The 19,248-nt window shown below is 52.0% G+C and overlaps 1 protein-coding gene across 1 annotated transcript in view; it reads right to left on the bottom strand.

The window, feature by feature from the left end:
* Nucleotides 1–251: 251 nt before the first annotated feature.
* MTMR9 (myotubularin related protein 9) overlaps nucleotides 252–19,248 on the bottom strand; it is a 28,437-nt gene continuing 9,440 nt past the window's right edge. Inside the window, exons 4-10 of the mRNA XM_056114050.1 lie at nucleotides 18,629–18,802; nucleotides 17,095–17,312; nucleotides 16,467–16,628; nucleotides 15,241–15,382; nucleotides 14,123–14,343; nucleotides 3,681–3,832; nucleotides 252–648 (exon numbers count right to left, since the gene is read on the bottom strand). Of these exons, the coding sequence (XP_055970025.1) occupies nucleotides 485–648; nucleotides 3,681–3,832; nucleotides 14,123–14,343; nucleotides 15,241–15,382; nucleotides 16,467–16,628; nucleotides 17,095–17,312; nucleotides 18,629–18,802 (1,233 nt within the window). The 3' untranslated portion in view covers nucleotides 252–484. The remainder of the gene's footprint in view (nucleotides 649–3,680; nucleotides 3,833–14,122; nucleotides 14,344–15,240; nucleotides 15,383–16,466; nucleotides 16,629–17,094; nucleotides 17,313–18,628; nucleotides 18,803–19,248) is intronic.

Below are 19,248 nucleotides of genomic sequence, written 5' to 3'. Positions count from 1 at the left end.
CTAAAGAAAATTCACCTTGAAAATGTATTGCGAACTTCCGTTCTTGACAAACCAGATCGAGTGCGAGCTTGTTTCATTAGTCCAGAGCTGTTTAAAGAGGATGGCTATTTTACGTGCCACAGACGGCGGGAGGCCGCTCGGCAAACTCAGAGATCGTGATCTGTCAAACCGTTTCTGGCTGAAACGTTTCAGCTCCCTTCCCGGGTGAGGCCGCGCATCTCCTGGGCAGCTCTGCACCTCCCAACGCCTTGAGAAGCTTCTGACAAAAGGCAGGTGAGCCCGGGGCAAGCAGGTCCCTCTGTCCACTGGGATTTGGTGATGGCGCCTCCTGCCCGCCTCCTGCGCAGGAAGTACCTACCAGGCCACAGACGCACACACATGACAGCAGCATTCACTCGTGAGTATTGAGGGGTCCAACGCGGGGAGAGGGGGCTGACGGGCATGGGGCGGGGGTGGGGCTCAGGTCCTGAGGAGGTGGGGTCACTCAGGGGGTCTCCTCCACCCCGCCCTCGGTCTCCAGTTCTGCCAGCTGCCTCCGAAGGAGGTTGACCTTGGCCTGTAATTCCTTGTTATACTTGATGACATTGACCATTTCTTCATAGGCTTCGTCCAGGTACTTGGAGGATCTGTTCCAACGCAGGAACACTCCTGTGGAACCAGGCACGGAGAGCAGAGGGAGAGATACACACAACAGGTTAAACACCCCTCTGCAGAGAAGACGCCACACTAGCAGCCAACATCCCCACCCGACCTCATTATTCACACGGCTTAAGAGCCTCTGAACTAGGGATTCAGCCGTATTCCGGGAGTGTATACAGTCACTCAGTGCCCAAGAAATCCACATTTCTGGGGCTGGAGCAATAGCACAGCGGGTAGGGTGTTTGCCTTGCATGCAGCCGACCCAGATTTGATTCCCAGTATCCATATGGTCCCCCGACCACTGCCAGGAGTAATTCCTGAATGTATGAACCAGGAGTAACACCTGCGCATCACCAGGTTTGACCGAAAAAAAAAAAAAAAAAAACAACAACAACAGAAATCCACATTTCTGTCCCTACATGCCCGTGAATTGTGGAAGAGCCCACAAAATGTGAGACAGATAAAAACTGTTGACAGAGTGGGGAAACGAGCTGCCGGGCTGCAGCGCGGGAAGCCCCTTGACTTCACAACTCTAGCCTTTTGTCATTGCTTTTGCTTCTTCACTCCTGGACCAGACCTTGCCCTGCTGAGGGGCTGCTTCCGGCGCTGAACTGGGTGTCACTCCCGGCAGTGCCAGGGAGAACAGGCGCTCTGCCTGCTGGGCCGTCAGACTCTCTCTCAAGCCCCCAGGACAGGACATGTTCTCTTTATAATTACGAAGTTATTATACCCAGACATGTAAGGCCTCCGTGCATGGAATCATTTTTACCAACCAAAGTTGGAGCAACACAGAAGCACAGGCAGAAAAGCACCCACACTGTCCTGGCAAAGCCATGCTCCCAAACTCTCTGCCTTTCTCTGGGACCTACGAGGCGAGCTTCCAAGTCCACAGGCTACTGCTACTTTCCCCAACAATAATAGTTACCCTTTATGATCAATCTAAAAGAAGACACTTTCTATCCACACAGCCTTAACCAGGCATCCCCAAATAAGGGTGCAGAGACGTGAGCTGGAATGGCAAGTCTCCACGTGGTGACATTGGTGACACTGGCTACTGGTGACTTGGATAGCCCAGAAGTTCATGAAGGCTTTTATTTGGTTTTGGCTGGTTGGTTTCTGGGAGGTCACACCAGAGATACTCAGGGGTTCCTCCTGGCTCTGCACTCAGGAATTACCCTTGGTGGTGCTCAGGGACTGCATGGGATTCGACTGCATGCAAGGGAAGTGCCCTCCCAACTACACGATCACTCCAGCCCCTGGTAAATGCTTTTAAACACTTGTACAGACCAAGCTGCCTGGGCCTAAGACACCCTTCAGTGTAGATCCAAGCTCTCCCCAATCGGGAGGGGTTTCCAGTCTGGCTTCCAGTCTGGCTGTCTTGTATTGATCATTCTATGAACAGGCCATTCTCTGATCCAGGGATCGCTCCCCGGGATGTAGATGCAAGCAGCAGAGAGGCGCTGTAAGGTCAGAATCTAGTGGAGCATCCAGAGCGCGGGGCGGATGCAGGAAGGTGGAACCCAGCAGGGTCCCTTGAACTCTGAGCTGAAGATGCAGCATGTGGCCAGACCATTGGGTGGAGTGGCAGGAACTCGGCCACTGGGTCACACAGGCCCCTGCTGCCTGTCCCTAATTGGGAGAACCGGCCAGTCTCAGGTCCCACTCCCCACACAGCCTGTCCCCACGCAGGCGGGCCCCTGGGATGGGTGGCTTCGAGGAGTGTTCCAGAAGCCCCCTCGGGGAGGCAGCTGTAGGTGCTCAGGTCTGCGTCCCGTCAGAATGGGCCCGGCCATCAAGCCCAGAGGAGTACCAGAGCTGAGCCGCCTCCCAGCTGGATGGACGCAACGCCCAGGTGGAAGCAGAGGAAGCAGCAAGAGGTGCTGAGCCAGAGGACCCAGGCGCAGGACCAACCCCTGAGAGTGGCAGCAAACGGGCCTCTCTGGAGCACAGGTCAGAGGGCGCTGACCACTTTCTTCCTCACAGGCCGCCCCCTCTCCGGGCCGTGCCCACAGCCACTTCAGAGACTATGCTTCCACAGAGCAGCAACCTCTGCTTCAAAACATAAACCAAAGGCTGGAGCGATAGCACAGTGGATAGGGCATTTGCCTTGCATGTGGCCGACCCGGGTTCGATTCCCAGCATTCCATATGGTCCCCTGAGCACCACCAGGAATAAGTCCTGAGTGCAGAGACAGGAAGAACCCCTGTGCATCACCAGGAGTGACCCACTGTAGCACTGTACTCCCTCTGTTCATTGGTTTGCTCGAGCAGGTACCAATAACATCGCCATTGTGAGACTTGTTACTGTTTTTGGCATATCGGAATACACCATGGGGAGCTTGCCAGGCTTTGTCGTGTGGACTGGATACTCTCGGTAGCTTGTCAGGCTCTCCAAGAGGGGCAGAGGAATCGAACCCAGGTCGGCCACATGCAAGGCAAACGCCCTACCCACTGTGCTATTGCTCCAGCCCAGGGGTATGACCCCCAAAAGCAAAAACAAAAACAAAAGCCAGTGCAGGTTAGGGGCCCATTTGGGCTCTGAGATGTGACCAGGAGCTGGGTCATGTCCTGCCTGTGTGCGTCTGTGTGCATTCCCGGGGCCTCACAACACCCAACAACAATGCACTAAACCTGGTCTCTCTGTTGCCTCGCTCTGGAGCTGTGAGTGCTCCAGACCCTCTGAGTGGTCCCCCCAAAGGCCAGCAGCACAGTGCAGAGGTGCTGTAGGTCAAAGACACAATCATCTGGGTGTGAAGGTGGACCAGCGAGGGACGGCATGGATAGCGAGGGCACAGACAGGACACACCTGCCGGAAGGGGCACTGGCAGCCAACCTGCCAGGGGTATGCTACATGGGCCAGCCACACCGGAAATGGCAGCTCGAGGGGCCACAGCTCCCCAACATGCATGTTCTGGAGAGCTACTGGCGACATGACATGGACAGTGGAGATGACCAGATGAAGCCAACGTACGAGACAGACACCAGAGCCAGTGATTCCACTGGCAGAAGCTGCAGGCTCTTCGTCAGGGACGCAAGACTCACCTTCCCACAGCTGCAGGCTCTGGGGCGCCACCGAGGGCCAGATGACCAGGTTGTTGGCCTCATAGAGCGGGTTGGTGAACCTCCTCAGCTCGCTGGGCCGGTTGACCCAGGACCACAGAGACATGGTCTTCTGTTGCAGCTTCAGCTTGCATCTGACCAAGGAAGGAAACAGACGTGCCTGTCAGGGGGGCTGACTGGCTCCATCCACCGGGATGGTCTCTTCCCCATGTTAGGCAATATTCTAAGATAAAAATACCCATCAGAGGGGCCACAGAGACAGCACAGCAGGAAGGGTGTTTGCTCTGCGTGCAGCCAAGCTGGGTTCAGTCCCTGGCACACCACAGAGGCCCCTGAGCACCGCCAGGAGTGACCCCTGAGTGCCGAGTCAGGAGGAAGCCCTGAGCACCGCTAGGTATGACCCAAAAACAAACAAAAACACAATGACAAAACAGAGACTGTTTTACAGGTTTACAGTCAGCAAGAATGATAAGAGCAGAAGCTGGTCAAGGGGGAGGCAGGTCTCAGACTCACACATGAATCAAAATCCGACAGGGGGCTGTTGAGTTGAGCACAGAGGCGGCTGAGCCTGATTCCATCCCCGGCACCATGAGAAGTGACCCCTGAGCCTGGACTGACCCGGAACCAGAACTAAACCTAGAGCATCACCGGGTGTGGTCCAACCCCTCAAAATAACTCAACACAAAAGTGAGGATGTCTGAGTTTGTGTTTTCGTTTGAAGAGTTTACCAAAAAAGAGCTTTGTTTGGGTTATTTCAGAGAAGATCATAAATCATATGCAGCCTGTCGAAAATGAAGACAGAGCCAAATCTCAAAAATCTAGAGACCTGCTTCTGAGGGGCAGCACATCAGACGCACACAACACAGATGCCCAGCCAAGAACATAGTGCTGTTCTGCTCTCCTCTGTCCGACGCACAAGCGCAGGAAAGTCCTGAGGCCACAGCCGTAGGCCCCGCTGGAGAGGCACCAGTAGGGGCTCACTCGAGAACGATAAAGGCTGGACAGACCCCCTGAGTCCCTCTGGCCAGCGAGGACTTCGCTCTTGTCTAGACACCTTGCCACACAGCCCTTGGAGTCCGGGTGTGAGGGGCCCAGGAGCCCTGCAGGCCAGTCAGGACAGGCACAGGCCACAGGGCCAGCAAGTTTTCAGCGATGAAAATGACACAAAAAAGCTCCCTTGCTCACCAAGGAGTGAACCGGGAAATCAGTCACAGAAGAAAACCCAGAACATTTATGAATATGTGAAATTAATAACATGCTTTTAGGTGACTAGTGGTCTTAAGAAGGAATCGCTAGAGAAATCAGAAAATATTTTCAGGAAACAGAAAAACAAAACTGCAGTTGGCTGACAGCATGGTGTGGGACAAGGAGGGCAGTGCTCGGAGGGGACTCTGTCCTGCGACTTTCTATACCAGAAAAAGAAAAATAGATTTCAGACCTATAATCGGACTTTACCCCATAAGGAACTAGAACAATAACAGCAAAATAAAATCAATGGTAGCAGAAGAAAAGAGAAAACCTGAATTAGAAGGAGAGACAAAGAAGAAAAGCATAGGGTGGGGTCTGGGGAGACAGTCCAGTGGGCAAGGCGCTTGCCTTGGATGCAGGTGACCCGGGTTTGAGTCCCCGCATCCCAGATGGTCCCCCAGATCGCACCAGGAGTGATCCCCGAGCACAGAACCAGGAGTCAGCCCTGTGAGTTCCTCTCCCTTTTCTGTTTGCAAAACGCAAAAATATAATAGGCTTGATAGGTTATAGCCTCGGTATTTACTAGTTTTCTCTGAAAGAGGCAGGACCCTATAGTCAATAAAATGGACATAATTGACAAGGCCATAGCAGCATTGCCAACAGCATGGGTGATACTTCGCCACCATGACCTCGGGTGGAGGTTCTGTAATGCATTCCCACAATACTCTGGGCTAAGTTTTCATACTGAACTCCTGGGAGTTTATCATCTTTAAGCACTTAAACTATCTCATCCTGAAGGGCACAAGTATCCAGAGACATATTTCCCTTCAGATCCTGCAAATGTTATCTAATTTGGGCCAAGTATGAGCAGATCCATTGTATCTTTGCGGGGTGACACAGAAAGAAGAACGTTTCCAGTCACAAAACAGCCTCATTTGTTGCTCCAAGGTCTCAGCCCGCCCCTGGACCCAGAGCAGTGCATGTCGTAGAGTGTCCAGTGGGTGCTCAACATCATGACTGACGGCAGCCTGCCCTGTCCAGAGGTGATGAGAGTCATTTTGCCACATTTTGACGAAATCAAGCGTCTGGATGATTTCTAAAGAGCTGTTCCTGCAAGAGCTGGGTAGTGGCCACAGCGATGGGTCCCAGGAGAGCTACGATCGCGACAGCACCAGGACCCCATCATGAACCCTGCAGCAGGGGAGCGCCTGCCATTCCCCGTCCAGGTTCACTGCAGCCATGTATGTGATCTGGCCTTTAGTAAGATTGTACTGCGAGAAGCTTGGACCGAGAAGGAGGAATCCAGACAGGTAAACAAAACACAATCAGGACAAGCAACTCTTTTCTGGACAGGGTCAAAGGAAAGGGAGCCTCGAGCAAACACATAAGGGTGTTTTACACATGCTTTCATAAGGAAAGAGGAGTTATGACTGATGTTATAAGTAAAACTGAGCTACTTGGAGCCACACACATGGCTCCATCCCAATAGTTGCCAGGGCTTGAGGCTAAGGTCAGAACGTTCGGGGTAAAGCGGTCCATTACAAATTGCCCAAGGGCGGTGGGGACCAACATGCCATTCCAGCAGGTTGTGGGTCTAGGGATGAAAGCTAAAAGGAAAACTAGAAAGAGAAGAGACACACCAATTGGCTGCAGGAGGAAAATGACATTTAACACAGTAAGGATGATCAACACAACAAACTTGTCCCTAGGCCCCCAGTCTAGGACTCCCAGCCATCGTGATGACAGAGTTTGTCTAGGGGGGACTGGCATTCTGCTCACTGCCTAGGCGAGTACTTCCAATCTTTCGTAGAGATGGCCTCCCAACTGGAAGGGAAGGCTGTCCTAGAGAGCTCTGATTAGTGGGTGTCACATCACTGGAAAGCATGCGCGTAAGAGAAAACACCTTCTGAAAGTGGTCAGAGATGGTATGAATCAGGGGCTTGATATGAGCCCAAGTCTGGTGGGGAGAGAAACAGAGGGAGACACTCCAATACAAACAGTATCAAGGGAATATCCTGGGGAGAAAATAAAAGAAATTCCTCATTTGGGAACTGAGGCCTCTGAGAATCCCAAGGAAGGGGTAGAAGGAGGGAATTGTTAGTCCAAACACGGAGTCCTGGCATTGTCCAATCCACAGCCTGTAAAAGCCGGGGGCAAGGAAAGCCCAGTAGACATGTTGTGTTGTAAAAACAGGTTTTAAATTTATGACCACCAGTGGCCAATACTTAGGAGTAGCAGTAGGGGAAGGAAAGCCAGGCTGAAGGGCCCCATGGGAACCGTGGTGGAATTAACATTCCGAGGGTCAATCAGCAAACACTACTTGCCTTATTTCTTTCTGATAACCAAGAGAGGGGAATTCCATTCTGAAAGTGAAGTTGTCCCAACTTCACTTCGTGGTTCTAAGGACTCTAACACCCTTAATTTTTCATTGTTAAGGGGCCACTGGGGGAACCACACAGGATCGTGGGATCTCCACTGAATATGGAGGGGTGTCGGGCATAAAGCTGCAGTGTCCCCTATTAAAAAGAGGGTGGGTGGTCTCAGGATTGGAGGCCACAGGAGGAGGCAGAGTGGGGATCCTAATCTGTGCTTGCCATTGTTCAAGTAAATCTAGTCCCCACGAGTTCAGGGGTATGGGTGTTGTGTAGGGCTGGAAAGTGGTTGTAATGCCCTCGTGGCGAAAACATTTTAACCATCTGGCACTCTGCCGGACAGAGGAAGAAGGCATCATGCCTACTCCATGCAAACCGTGGGGTATTGCCTGCACGGCCCAGTTACAGGTCCAATATTGGGTAGAGATGATAGACATCAGCCCCCGAGTCAATCATTCCCTTAATTTGTTCCCATGGATCTCAAGAGTTACAAGTGGGTGGTTGTCCTAAGAGGGGCGACACAGGCCATCAAAGGATTAGTGCTGCCAAAAACCTCCCATCCTAGAGCGAGCAGATTGACTGGGCATAACCAAAGGACGTAAGAGAAGCTGAGCAATGCACTCTCCCTTATCAAATGTCCAAACAATTGGCACCGTGATAACAATCACTATTTCCCCAGTATAATCTGAATCAATGACTCCAGTGAATAGTAATTTCCTTAACAGTCAAACTGCTTCTCCTAAGAGTAGGCCGCAAGTGTCTCGTGGGATTGGTCCCTTTACACCAGGATTTAACTTGTAGGGATACTGGGCAGGGGTTATAGAACTGTATCAGGGCAGGGGATATCCATGGCTGCACTCCCTGCTGAGGCTGGCTGCAGTGAATCTATTGACTGGAGCTCTGAAACTCCACATTGGGAAGAGGGTGCTGCAGTCTGGAATGTCCCCTGGTTTAACAGACCCTGGGGCTGGCCCCCTTGCAGGTTTCCCGAAATCGGTTTACCCATAGCATCAAATCTGGCATGGCAGTCCCTGGCCCAGTGGTTTCCCCTCTTACACCAGGGATAGGGCCTGGGAGGTGCTTTCCTCTTATACCATGCACAGATCCTGGGTGGTGCTTTCGAAGTAGCAGGGGGTTCCCTCTCAAAAGTCACCTGATTTCCCACAATTTAGGGTCACACCCAGCAATGCACAGGGGTTACTCCTGGCTTTACACTCCAGAATTACTCCTGGTGGTGCTTGGGGAACACATGGGATGATGGGAATTGAACCCAGGTCAGTCACATGCAAGTCAAATGCCCTACCCGCTGTACTGTGGCTCCAGCCCCCTGAAATATTTATTCTGAGCTTGTCTCTGTACTGCATAAGCTTCAAAAGCATTCATCTGCGCCTGATGCTTAACAGAACTAACACTACGACACACCTTCATGTACCCCATTATGTCCTCCTTTTCCTTAATGGGGTACAGAATAGCTTGGCAATTCTCATTAGTATTTTCAAAAGCCAATTGTTTCGACAGATTTTGCTGAGTCACTCACTTTACACTGAACCTGCTTCTCAATTGCATCCATGAATCTCCCTATAAAGTCTGCATATGGTTCCAGGACCCCTGGACAATCTTTGTATAGCTTCCCTGAAATTCGACATGTGCACCAATCTTCTCCCAAGCCCCCAGGGAGCCTCACAGACATGAGCAAAAACAGCACGAGACATGGTGACTTGTCTTTTTGGGTCGAGCCATTTCCTTTTACCTATTAACATCTCATAAATCAATTTAATCCCTGAAAATTTTCATCCAGAACGACCTAAGTCATGAAGTTTTGCCTTGGCCTCATCGCTGAACCACATCCTCCATTGCATGTATTGAGAGGGGCTTAAGCACATTTTGCGACCACATAAAAATCTTGCGGTACCCAATAGCCACTTTTACTCCGGCCTCTAAGATCTTCCTCACAGTACGGAGATGTCCATACAAAGCACAATAGGTACAATAGATGGGGTTGAACATTGTTATAACAACAAACAGATGTAAAGCCACTCCTTCAGGGGAAGTTCTAGGGAATTAACAAGGACAAGATCTCACCTGAGGGTTCAGCACTCCAGATTACTAGGAGATACACTCAAGGGCGGATTCCATCCAGGGTATATTGCTTTCTCCTCTCCTCAGCCAGTAATCCATTTAAACAATTATAGTAAATTTACTTCTTATAATATTTCTAGTCATTTTGTATGAATACAGTAAGAAATACATTAAGCTTAAAGGGTGGCTCTTCCTAGGGACCTCTCACTATATATCCCAGAATAGTCCTCAAGCCAGGTTAGTCTTTCCTAACTCCAGCAGGGTCCTTATTCAGTTACTTCTTTTTGGGTCATGACAGAGTTTGTTCCATAAGCTCTTAACTTATTATACTTATGGTGCTTAGCTTGTCCCCTTTTGATGCCAGGGCAGCTTACAGCTTTCCTTGGGTCCATCCTTGTCTCTCGCTGGGACCCTCCTTTTGGGGGTGTTAAGTCAGGTAAAATGATGGATGCCCAGGAGTATTATTTCTGAGTGTATTAATTCCCATGTTACAAAAACATAGCGTCAACTGTCTTCTTGTGTCTATACAAAAAGGACACTGTTGAAGCTACCATGCAAATGACATAAAGGAAAGAGAAAAGCAATATAGGATTCTTAGCACTTGATGGAATTGGGTGTGCCTCAGGGGCACTGTTGTGGGAGTAACTCAATAAATCAAAGCCCCCTGCAGGAGGAGCAAGGATAAACCAATGTTATGCAACAAAGCCCTAAGCCATGCTGAGTGTGACCAAAACAAACAAAGAGAAAAAGAAAATCACTGAATAGTATCATGAAACTCAATGTTGGTTCTTCCAAAAGAAGAAAATTTCCCTTTTAGCTAAAGTGGAAAGAGAGAAAGGGAGAGAAAGCAGGGAGGGAGAAAAGACATGGATAAGTAAAATTAGAAATGAAACGGGCCATAAGCACAACCCAACATAAATAAATCCTATCAGAAGAGACTATGATACACAATTATATGTGAAGTTAGAGTATGGAAGAGAGGGGTAAAGTCTTATAAACATTTAAATTATTTACAACGACTCAAGAAATCAAAATCTTACCAGACATATAACCAAGAGACTGAGTTAGCAATAAAAAAAATTCCAAAAAAAGAAATTATAGAACCTAATGACTTCATTGGTGAGTTCAACCGAACGTTTAAATGGAAATGAAATACTGGTTCTTCTTAAACTTTCTAAGACAGCAAAGGAACATTCCCCAATTCCTACTCCAGAGCATCTTCCATGATCATAAAGGCACCACAAGGAAACAAAACCACAAAGGTGAATTTCCCTTATAAAAAAGATGCAAAAATCCTCAACAAACTACCAGCAAACCCACTCCAACAGCATGTTAGATGGGGTCTACAAAATACCAGTAGGATTATCTTAGGTACAGAAGCTGGTTAGAACATAATAAAAAAACAATCGATACATCACATTACTAGATTGAAGGACAAAGTCACAGGAAACCCAGCATCTCTTCAAAATAAAAACACTGAACAAATTAGGAGCGTGAGGAAATTTTCTCAACACGGCAGATATGTCTGCCAAAAATCCACAGCTAAGCCAGACTCAGCAGGGAGCTCCTGTGAGCACGTGCGTGAGGAAGGAAGCAGCACAACTGTCTCTAGTTACAGGCAACGTGCTTCCAAAGGGCCAGAGAATCCGACAGAACGCACGCGTATGCACACACACGCACACATGCATACACACATACACATGCACACACCCATGCACACACACAATCGTTTTTTGTTTTTTGGGTTTTTTGGGGATTTTTTTTGCTTTTTGGGTCACATCCAGTGATGCGCAGGGGTTCCTCCTGGCTCTGCACTCAGGAATTACCCCTGGCGGGGCTCAGGGGACCATAAGGGATGCTGGGAATCAAACCCAGGTTTGCCACCTGCAAGGCAAATGCCCTACCCATTGTGCTATAGCTCCAGCCCCATAGTCATGTTTCTGTTACCAGCAATTAACTCTCTAAAAAGAAACTAAAAAAAAAAAAAAAAGTCCATTTACAACAGCATTCACAATAATACTGGAGACTACATTTGGCTGCAGAGGAAAGATTTCTGCATCAAAACTAAAATACTGCTAATATAAACAAAAGATGTAAATCAATGGAAAGACACACCAAGATATACTGGAAAGATAAGACAGCGGGGAGGGCAGGGCGCTTTCCCTGCTCGCAGCCAACCGAGGCTCCATCCCCAGGACCCTATTTGGGCCCCCTGAGCACAGAGCTAGGACCAGAGCACAGCCAGTTGTGGCCTCCAAACCAAAAAGAAAGAAAAGCCCCACCATGGTCTAGAAGGCCATGTCACTGGAACACCAGTAAAGCCCGAGTCAACACAACCCCTAACCAAAACCCTCATAGCGCAACCAGATGAAGCATTTAAACAGATATTTGAAAAGACTATTTGAATAGCTATTTCTCAAAGACGCTCAACATCATTATTCATTAAGGAAGAGTGAAAATTCCTCCCGCTGACCTCGGCCTGGCCAGGAGCCTGAAGACACACAAGTGCTGCCGTGGTTTTTAAAGGGTTGTGTGTGTGTGTGTGTGTGTGTGTGTGTGTGTGTGTGTGTGTGTGTGTTTTCAATAGAAGGACTAGTTAAAATTCCAATCTCCCAAATTCATAACGGTGAAGTAATGTTAGATTTTTGCATCCGTAAGAAATATCAATGAGTGGAGTTCATGCACAATTCAATCAGCTAATCAGTGGCTGAAGAAATAGCAGTACTCTTACATAAAAAAAAAAAAAGAAATATCAATGAGAGAGAGGGGAAAAATACCTGCCACAGAGGCAGGCTGAAGAGGGGGGTGGAGGTGGGGGTGGGTGGAAGGGAAACTGAGGACATTGGTGGTGGGAAATGTACACTGGTGGAGGGACAGGCGTTGGAACACTGTATGGCTGAAACCCAATTGTAAACAGCTTTGTAATGGGCTATTTCATGGTGATTCAATAAAAAAAGGAAGAAAAAATTTCAAATGGTGATTTAATTTTAAAAAAATGAAAAAGAATCTCAAATGCCCATTCTTTTAAACATGCTCACTGCTCTTCTAATATCATCCCTTCTACTTTCATTAGAAGATTCTAGATTTCACAGCAGAGATACACAGACCCTAAAGTCAGGAAGCATCAGACCTTCCACTTGGTAATAATGAAGAAAATAGAAGGAAAAGGTGTGGCTAAGTAATGCCTTATTAACTATGAGTTAACTGTAGCATCGCAGAACAGTTCCTAGGGCAGGAAAGTAAAACATGAATTGCAGATCTACGGTGAGCCAACTCAAATGTCACCTCTTCAAAGTAGGCCTGTTTCAGGATCAGAAATAAAAAATATACGCGTAACAATGCAAGGATAATTATCACTCAACCGTCAGCGTGAAACAAAGCAACAGTAAATCTCATGAATGGAAATAAATGTGTCTAGAAGACTCATCTACGCCCAGGGCCTGGAGTGGTGCTATGGCGGGGAGGGGGTCTGCCTTGGACGTGGGCGACCTGGGTTCCATCCCCAACACCCCTTATCATCCACTGTGCCAGAATTCAGGTGAATACAGAGCAAGGAGAGACCCCTGAGCATCCCCAGGTGGGGCCCAAACCACCTCTCCCCAAAACAGTTCACAGAAAAACCCAAACATTTATTCAAGCCTAAACTCCAAATAGAAGAAAACTGCACCCAACTCCCCTGAATGCTTCTGCAGAGCCTCAATTTTATAATGCAAATAGGAGGCACTTCAGCCTGAACATGCCTGGGAACAAGTTAATCCTGTCTCAGCCTCGTACCATAATCAGGGAAAAAAAATTAAGTGCAGATAGCCTTGGGCGTAAAGAAGAAATATTATAAAATATAAATGCACCCATTAAATTGCCTTTGTAGTTTTCATCATAAGAGCCCTATGGGGCTGTGGTAGCAATAGCCAAAACATGTAAAAACTACTGAGAACTTTCTAGAACTTCATACCACCATTCTAATTTTTTTCCCCTAGTCCATCTTTTGGGGGAGGAGAGGGTCGGAGGGCACACCAGCAATGCTCGGGGCTCACTCCTGGTTTGGTGCTCAGGAATTACTCCTGATAGGCTCGGGGTCATGTACGGATGCCAGGGATTGAACCCTCCCAGCTGGACGACAGCCCCGCGCCCCACCCCGCGCCTCTAAAGCCAGAATGTAGATGAAACTCTCATGCTGAAGATCCCCGTGGACTCTACCGCTCGGTCAGCTTCTATTTAAGCCAGCAGAGATGCGACCACTGTCACACACCACAGCCCTCCGCTCTACCAGCTGTCAGAGGGAGCATGAGAGGCGACCATCCTATTTGTCCATGGGCAAAGGAACTGTTCGTGTTTATTTTTCAACCCGGTGTTGGGGCTACCAAGCAAGCCAATCAGCTGCCAGCCCTGCTCATTTACGACAGCCACTGAGAAAATGTCAGACCCCGTTCTGGTCAGAGGGTGGTCTCAAGGTCTGGGGGCAGGGCTGAGGGTGGGGGTGGGGGGCATGCTTTTCAGCCATATCTGGTTTATGCCTTTTCCCTTCTTGGGATCTCGCTCTCTTGCCTAGAAAACCGGACAGGTTGATGGGTTCTGTATGGGGGCTTCTGCCAGAGCGGAGACAGTGCCAGCCTGCACGCGGACGGCAGCGCTTTACGTGGCCACCCAACTCTTGGGGAGAGACCGATGAGCGTGAGGGGTGCCTGTGGCCACCCAGGCTGCAGGACGCTCCCAGCGCAGCCTCGCCCCCAGCAGGGCCCTCACCGACACCCCCTCCCCACATGGGCCAGGGAGCAGGGCACCCACCTCTCGCTCTCATTGTTGCCCAGAAAAGTCCCAAACTGTGAGGCGTAGGCGTGCTCGAAGAGGAGGATGAGGAAGCTCTCGCCAAACTCGAAGGAGCAGGGGAATTGGCGCAGGATCTGCCACACGCAGTCCAGGAAGAGCAGGAAAACGGGCGCCTCCCAGCGCTGCCTGCTGGGGCCATAGGCCGACTGTGCACAGCGCTGCTGGAACGGGTGCCCAGCCTGGGGGAGACAGGGGACAGGTGGCCACCACAGTCTCCTCAGCCCACCATCTCCTCAGTCCCACAAGTCTCTGTCAGCCCCACAGCCTCCTCAGCCCCAGTCTCTGTTGTAAGGGCGAAACTGATGCCATGACAGGCAGCAGATATGGGAAAAATCAAGTAGGCCTCAGGTTCAGTTCCTGGAACTGAAACAGATTCCGTTTCCCAGCAATGAAACAATGCATACTTAGCCAACCTGAACCCACCTAGGGAAGTTCTTGGGCTCAGCAAGTGGGCTCAATTAATCAATTCTCACAATGCCCCAGAAGTTGCTTTCTGTTAACCCTAAAAGAACGAGAAGTCTATGTAATCGTAAAATTGGTGCTGATACTGGAAATTATTGTTTAATTGTTGCCTAACCACTGTTACCCTAGACACTTGCCAAAACACCTTTGTTTGGTAACTAGGATTTTTTTTCTGAAACAATAAGGCATGTACTGCGTATGTAATCAAACCCTATATAAACCGCTTGCTGTCTAAAGTCAGGGTCGCTATCAAGAGACCGCTCTGTGGGTGAGGTAGTTGACCCCAGTATATTGGAATAAAACTCCTACTGTTTTTGCATTATCGAGTTAGTGCTTCTGTCCGTCCCACCGCTTGGGAACCCAGAAGCCCGGGCTTAACGCTGTCAGTCCCACAGCCTCTGTCAGCCCCACAGTGTCCATCAGCCCCACAGTCTCTGTCAGCCCCACAGTGTCCGTCAGCCCCACAGTCTCTGTCAGCCCCACAGTATCCGTCAGCCCCACAGCCTCCTCAGCCCCACAGTCTCCGTCAGCCCCACAGTCTCTGTCAGCCCCACAGTCACTGTCAGCCTCACAGTCACTGTCAGCCCCGTATCAGCCCTTGAGTCAACCCTCACCTGCAGCCACTCTCTCTCGATCAGAGCCTCAAACCCGTGCACGGTCCGGCTTCTGGGGTCCAGGATGATCTGGGCCAGGGAGGTGACCTGCAGTGTGGAGTCGGTGCCTTCAGAGCCATGGATCAGGACAGAGGCGCCTTCCCTGCAGGAGAACCAGAGTCAGTGGGTGGCATCTAGGGCACCCTCAGGCCTACATACAAGCAAGCAGCAGCCTGGGAAGGATGGAGTCCGTCCCCATCTCCAGGGGTGCACGGAGTCCTTCCCGGTCTCCCCACATGCGCACGGAGCCCTTCCCCATTTCTTCCCATGCTCCTCATCTCTCTGCCCCGGAACCTGGTCCTTTGTCTCCGTATCTCCCAGAAGAATGAGTTCTGCCTATCACACAGCACTGGTATACAGACCAGCACCCCTGGGGATCTACATTTTCCCAACAAACACACAGGAAGTGGTCCCCAGTGGCTCTGCTCGCTGAGACCAGCCCCTGGCAGGATCCCCCACTTTGGCAAACAATGGCCTGAAGTGACACATTCCATCACCCGGCTTCTCTTCAACCGTGAAGAAGTTGGATCATGGGGCTAAAGCAATGGCACAGCAGGTTGGGCATTTGCCTTGCATGCGGCCAGCCGGGGTTCAATTCCCAGCATCCCATAGGGTCCCCCAAGCACCACCAGGAGGAATTTCTGAGTGCAGAGCCAGAAGTAACCCCTGTGCATCACGGGGTGTGACCCAAAAGAAAAAAAAAAAGGGAAGCTGAATCACTCTCTGACTTGGAGGTACCAAGAAACGGACTCAGGTGCCTGGCAACGTCCCCTGCACCAACTGCAAAGGTGAGTGCGGCTCATCTGTGCAAGGGCATCAGGGGCTCTGACACCCCCTTCTGCCAGTGACTTCCAGGCCCAAGTGTGGCATGTAGAGAGGCACCCCGACACCTTGCCGCGGTCTTGCACTGACTCTGCCCAGGAGGGGAGAGACCAGAACCAACGGTGCCCTCCAGGGCCTCACAGACACGGGCAGGGACATCCGCCCGCTGAGAAGACAGACAAACTGACAACATCGGGAAAATGGGCTGACCCAGAGCTCAAGGGTCTTATGCAACAAGCACCGGGACCCTTCATGCTCAGGAGCCAGATCCCACACTCTCACTCAGTGCCACAGGCCCTGTGCGGCCACGTTTTCAGACCCCAGGGTGGGCCCTGGAGCCTGGTGAGTGCAGGGCGGGACCTCACCTGTCGATGCACTGGGCGGCCAGGCAGGCAGTGGTCAGAGTCTCCTTGACGTGCGTCAGCCAATTGGAGGCCTCCAGCTTGCTCAGCCATCGGTCCATGTTCTGGGACTGGTCATTACAGGCCTCTACCAGCTTCACGAGGCTCTCCTGAAGGACGTGGTACCTGGGGCAACGACGAGGCACCAAGGGCAGAAAGCAGAACAGTGAGGGAGGGACAGGGCAGCCAGGAGCAAAATCCACGCGCAACTGCCAGAACATTCCCCAGGGACCCTCAAAACACTCCCTAGGCTGGCTGCAGAGAGGCAGCCGGCTCCCGTGGCTCAGCTCCCCAGCAGGGAGAGGCCTGCATGTGGCAGGTAACGTCTGTACCACCATGACCCTTTCTTGCACCACTGCCTCCTGCCCAGAAGACCCTCCCGGTCACTCTCATCATAACGAGGTGTGTGAGTGGGACGAGGGAAGACGAAGCCTCTCAGCACTCCTGGGAGCACATCCATGTCAGGAAGCCACTGCAGGAGCAGAGCCGCCCTGAAGAAGTCGCTGCCTGGCCTGGGCTGCCCCAGACTCCCACCGGGGCTCATTTCCGGCACTCTCGGAATGGGAGTGACTCGGGATTCGAGCCCGCCTACCTCTCGATGGACTTGTGGATGCGCCTCCACTGCGGGTAATGTGCCTCCTGCTCGAAGCCGCCGCCCCGAGCCCGGGCCTGCTGAGCCGCGCCCAGGGGCCGGGTGTCCACGATGTAGCCGCGCTTTCCCGCCCTCAGCGACGCGTTGATGAGCTTCTCGTCCTCACGGCAGCGCCGCCCGCTGGTGCCTGTGAGCGGCTGGCCACTGCGCATGATCACCTGGGGGGCACGGGGGCTCGAGTGTGGCCGCGGCCAGGCCACTGCTGTGGGCCGTGCACGAGGGACACCCGCTCGTGGCAGCCCCTTCGACTCCTGGCCCTTCCCTTGCCCTGGGCTGTGGTGGTGAGACAGTGAGACAGACCGTGGTGGAGAGGGCCCAAAGGCAGGACACTCACATAATTGGGGCTGGCAGGGTCACTGGGGGCCACAGAGGGGCTTGGGGAGGGACCCATGAGAACGCGGTCTGCTCGGTGGGGACCTGATTCCATTCTCCCCAGCGCTGCCAGCCTGGCCCCCTCCTCCGCTCCCCAAGACCTTGCTCTGGGCTAGAGAGTGAGGGTCCCAGGGCCAGCCCATGACACCCCACCCATGACAGTCTGGTGACCGCTGACAGCCCTTTCAAGCCACCCCGGAGCTACTTTTTTTAGAGGGGGTCACACCCAGCAGAGCACAGAAACTCTGCTTAGGAATTACTCCTGGCAGGGTTTAGGGGACCAAATGGGGTGCCTGGGATTGAAACCAGGTTGGCCATGTGCCAGGCAAGCGCCCTCCCCACTGTCCTATTGCTCTGGCCCAAAATCGCCCCCGCCAGGACCTTGACCGTCATCGTGGCACCCCTGGATCTCCACAAAGACTGCCCAGAAAAGCGCTGGCAAACTTTCTTTTTTTCCTTTCTTTCCTTTTTTTTTTTTTTTTTTGACACATCCAGCAATGATCAGGGATTACTCCTGGCTCTGCACTCAGGAATTACTCCTGGTAGTGCTCGGGGGACCATATGGGATGCTGGGAATCGAACCCGGGTCAGCCGTGTACAAGGAGGCAAATGCCCTCCCCGCTGTGCCATCACCCAGGTCTCAATGGTGGCAAACTTCCCACCAGCATTCGCTACTGTCAAGAATGACGAGGGCCTGTTCATACACGCAAAAGCTCCCTAAGGGCCTGAAGGAAAAGCGAGTCCCAGGTGGCACGGGGTGTGGCCGAGAGTACGCAGCCGGGAGTTTCCACGAGGAAGGCATCACAGGGGCGTCTGGGACAGGGCAGGGAGCAGCGCAGGGCGTGGCCACGTCACGGCATCTCTCACTCCTTGACCCCTCGTCCCGTTCGCCCTTGCAGGGATGCGGGCAGAGAATGACGGCAACAGCTGCCCTCCCTCCACTCCTAGACTCCCGACACACCTGGGCCCGGGGGTCCGACCCGCAGCACAGCTGAGGGTGTTGAAAAGGGCCCTGCAGGGCTGCCAGCCTGGCTACCCTTAGGGCCTGACACCCACCTCCCCCAGGGCCTGGCACCCACCACCCCCAGGGCCTGGCACCCACCATCCCGTTCTTCTTATGGTAGTAGCTGAGCACAGGGAAGCGTCCACCTTGGCGGAAGGCGGCCACCTTGCGCAGGGCCTCGTCGTCGATGGCCTTGGGCACGATGACGACTGGCGGGTACGAGGGGCAGACGGTAAAGTCCCTGTTGACGTGACTCAGCCGCCATTCATTGGTCTACAAAGCAAAGGAGGTCTCAGAGCTGGCACGAGGGACCCACCAGGCGCTGGCACCACCATCCTCCGGCCACCCACGCTCAGCCCAGGGGACCCCACGGGCTGCTCAGGGGAAGAAAAGACCCAACCTCAGCCTCAACACCTACCCCTGCACTCGAGACCCCCACCCTCCAGAGGCAGAAGCAGGCCAGGCCGGGGACGCGCCTGCCCCGGAGCAAGAGCAAGTCCCCTGCTCAGACGTCCTGCAAGGCTACTGCCTGCTAGCTCTTGCGGGCTCATGGCTAACGCGGTCTGCCTTGTGACAGGCCATCCTGATGAGCCCCGATCCTGCTCCCTTGTCACTCAGCAGGGGGAGCTGGGACAGGCAGAGCTCTGGGTCAGGGCAGCAGCCACAGAGCTTGGGACAGGAAGACGGCGGGAATAGATGTCTGAAGAATGTAACCACCT

The sequence above is a fragment of the Sorex fumeus genome, unplaced genomic scaffold (assembly GCF_029834395.1).
Source record: "Sorex fumeus unplaced genomic scaffold, SorFum_2.1 ptg000024l, whole genome shotgun sequence".
Classification (NCBI taxonomy): Eukaryota; Metazoa; Chordata; class Mammalia; order Eulipotyphla; family Soricidae; genus Sorex; species Sorex fumeus.
The sequence above is the reverse complement of the archived record's forward strand: the minus strand, read 5'-3'. Positions and strand labels throughout refer to the sequence as shown.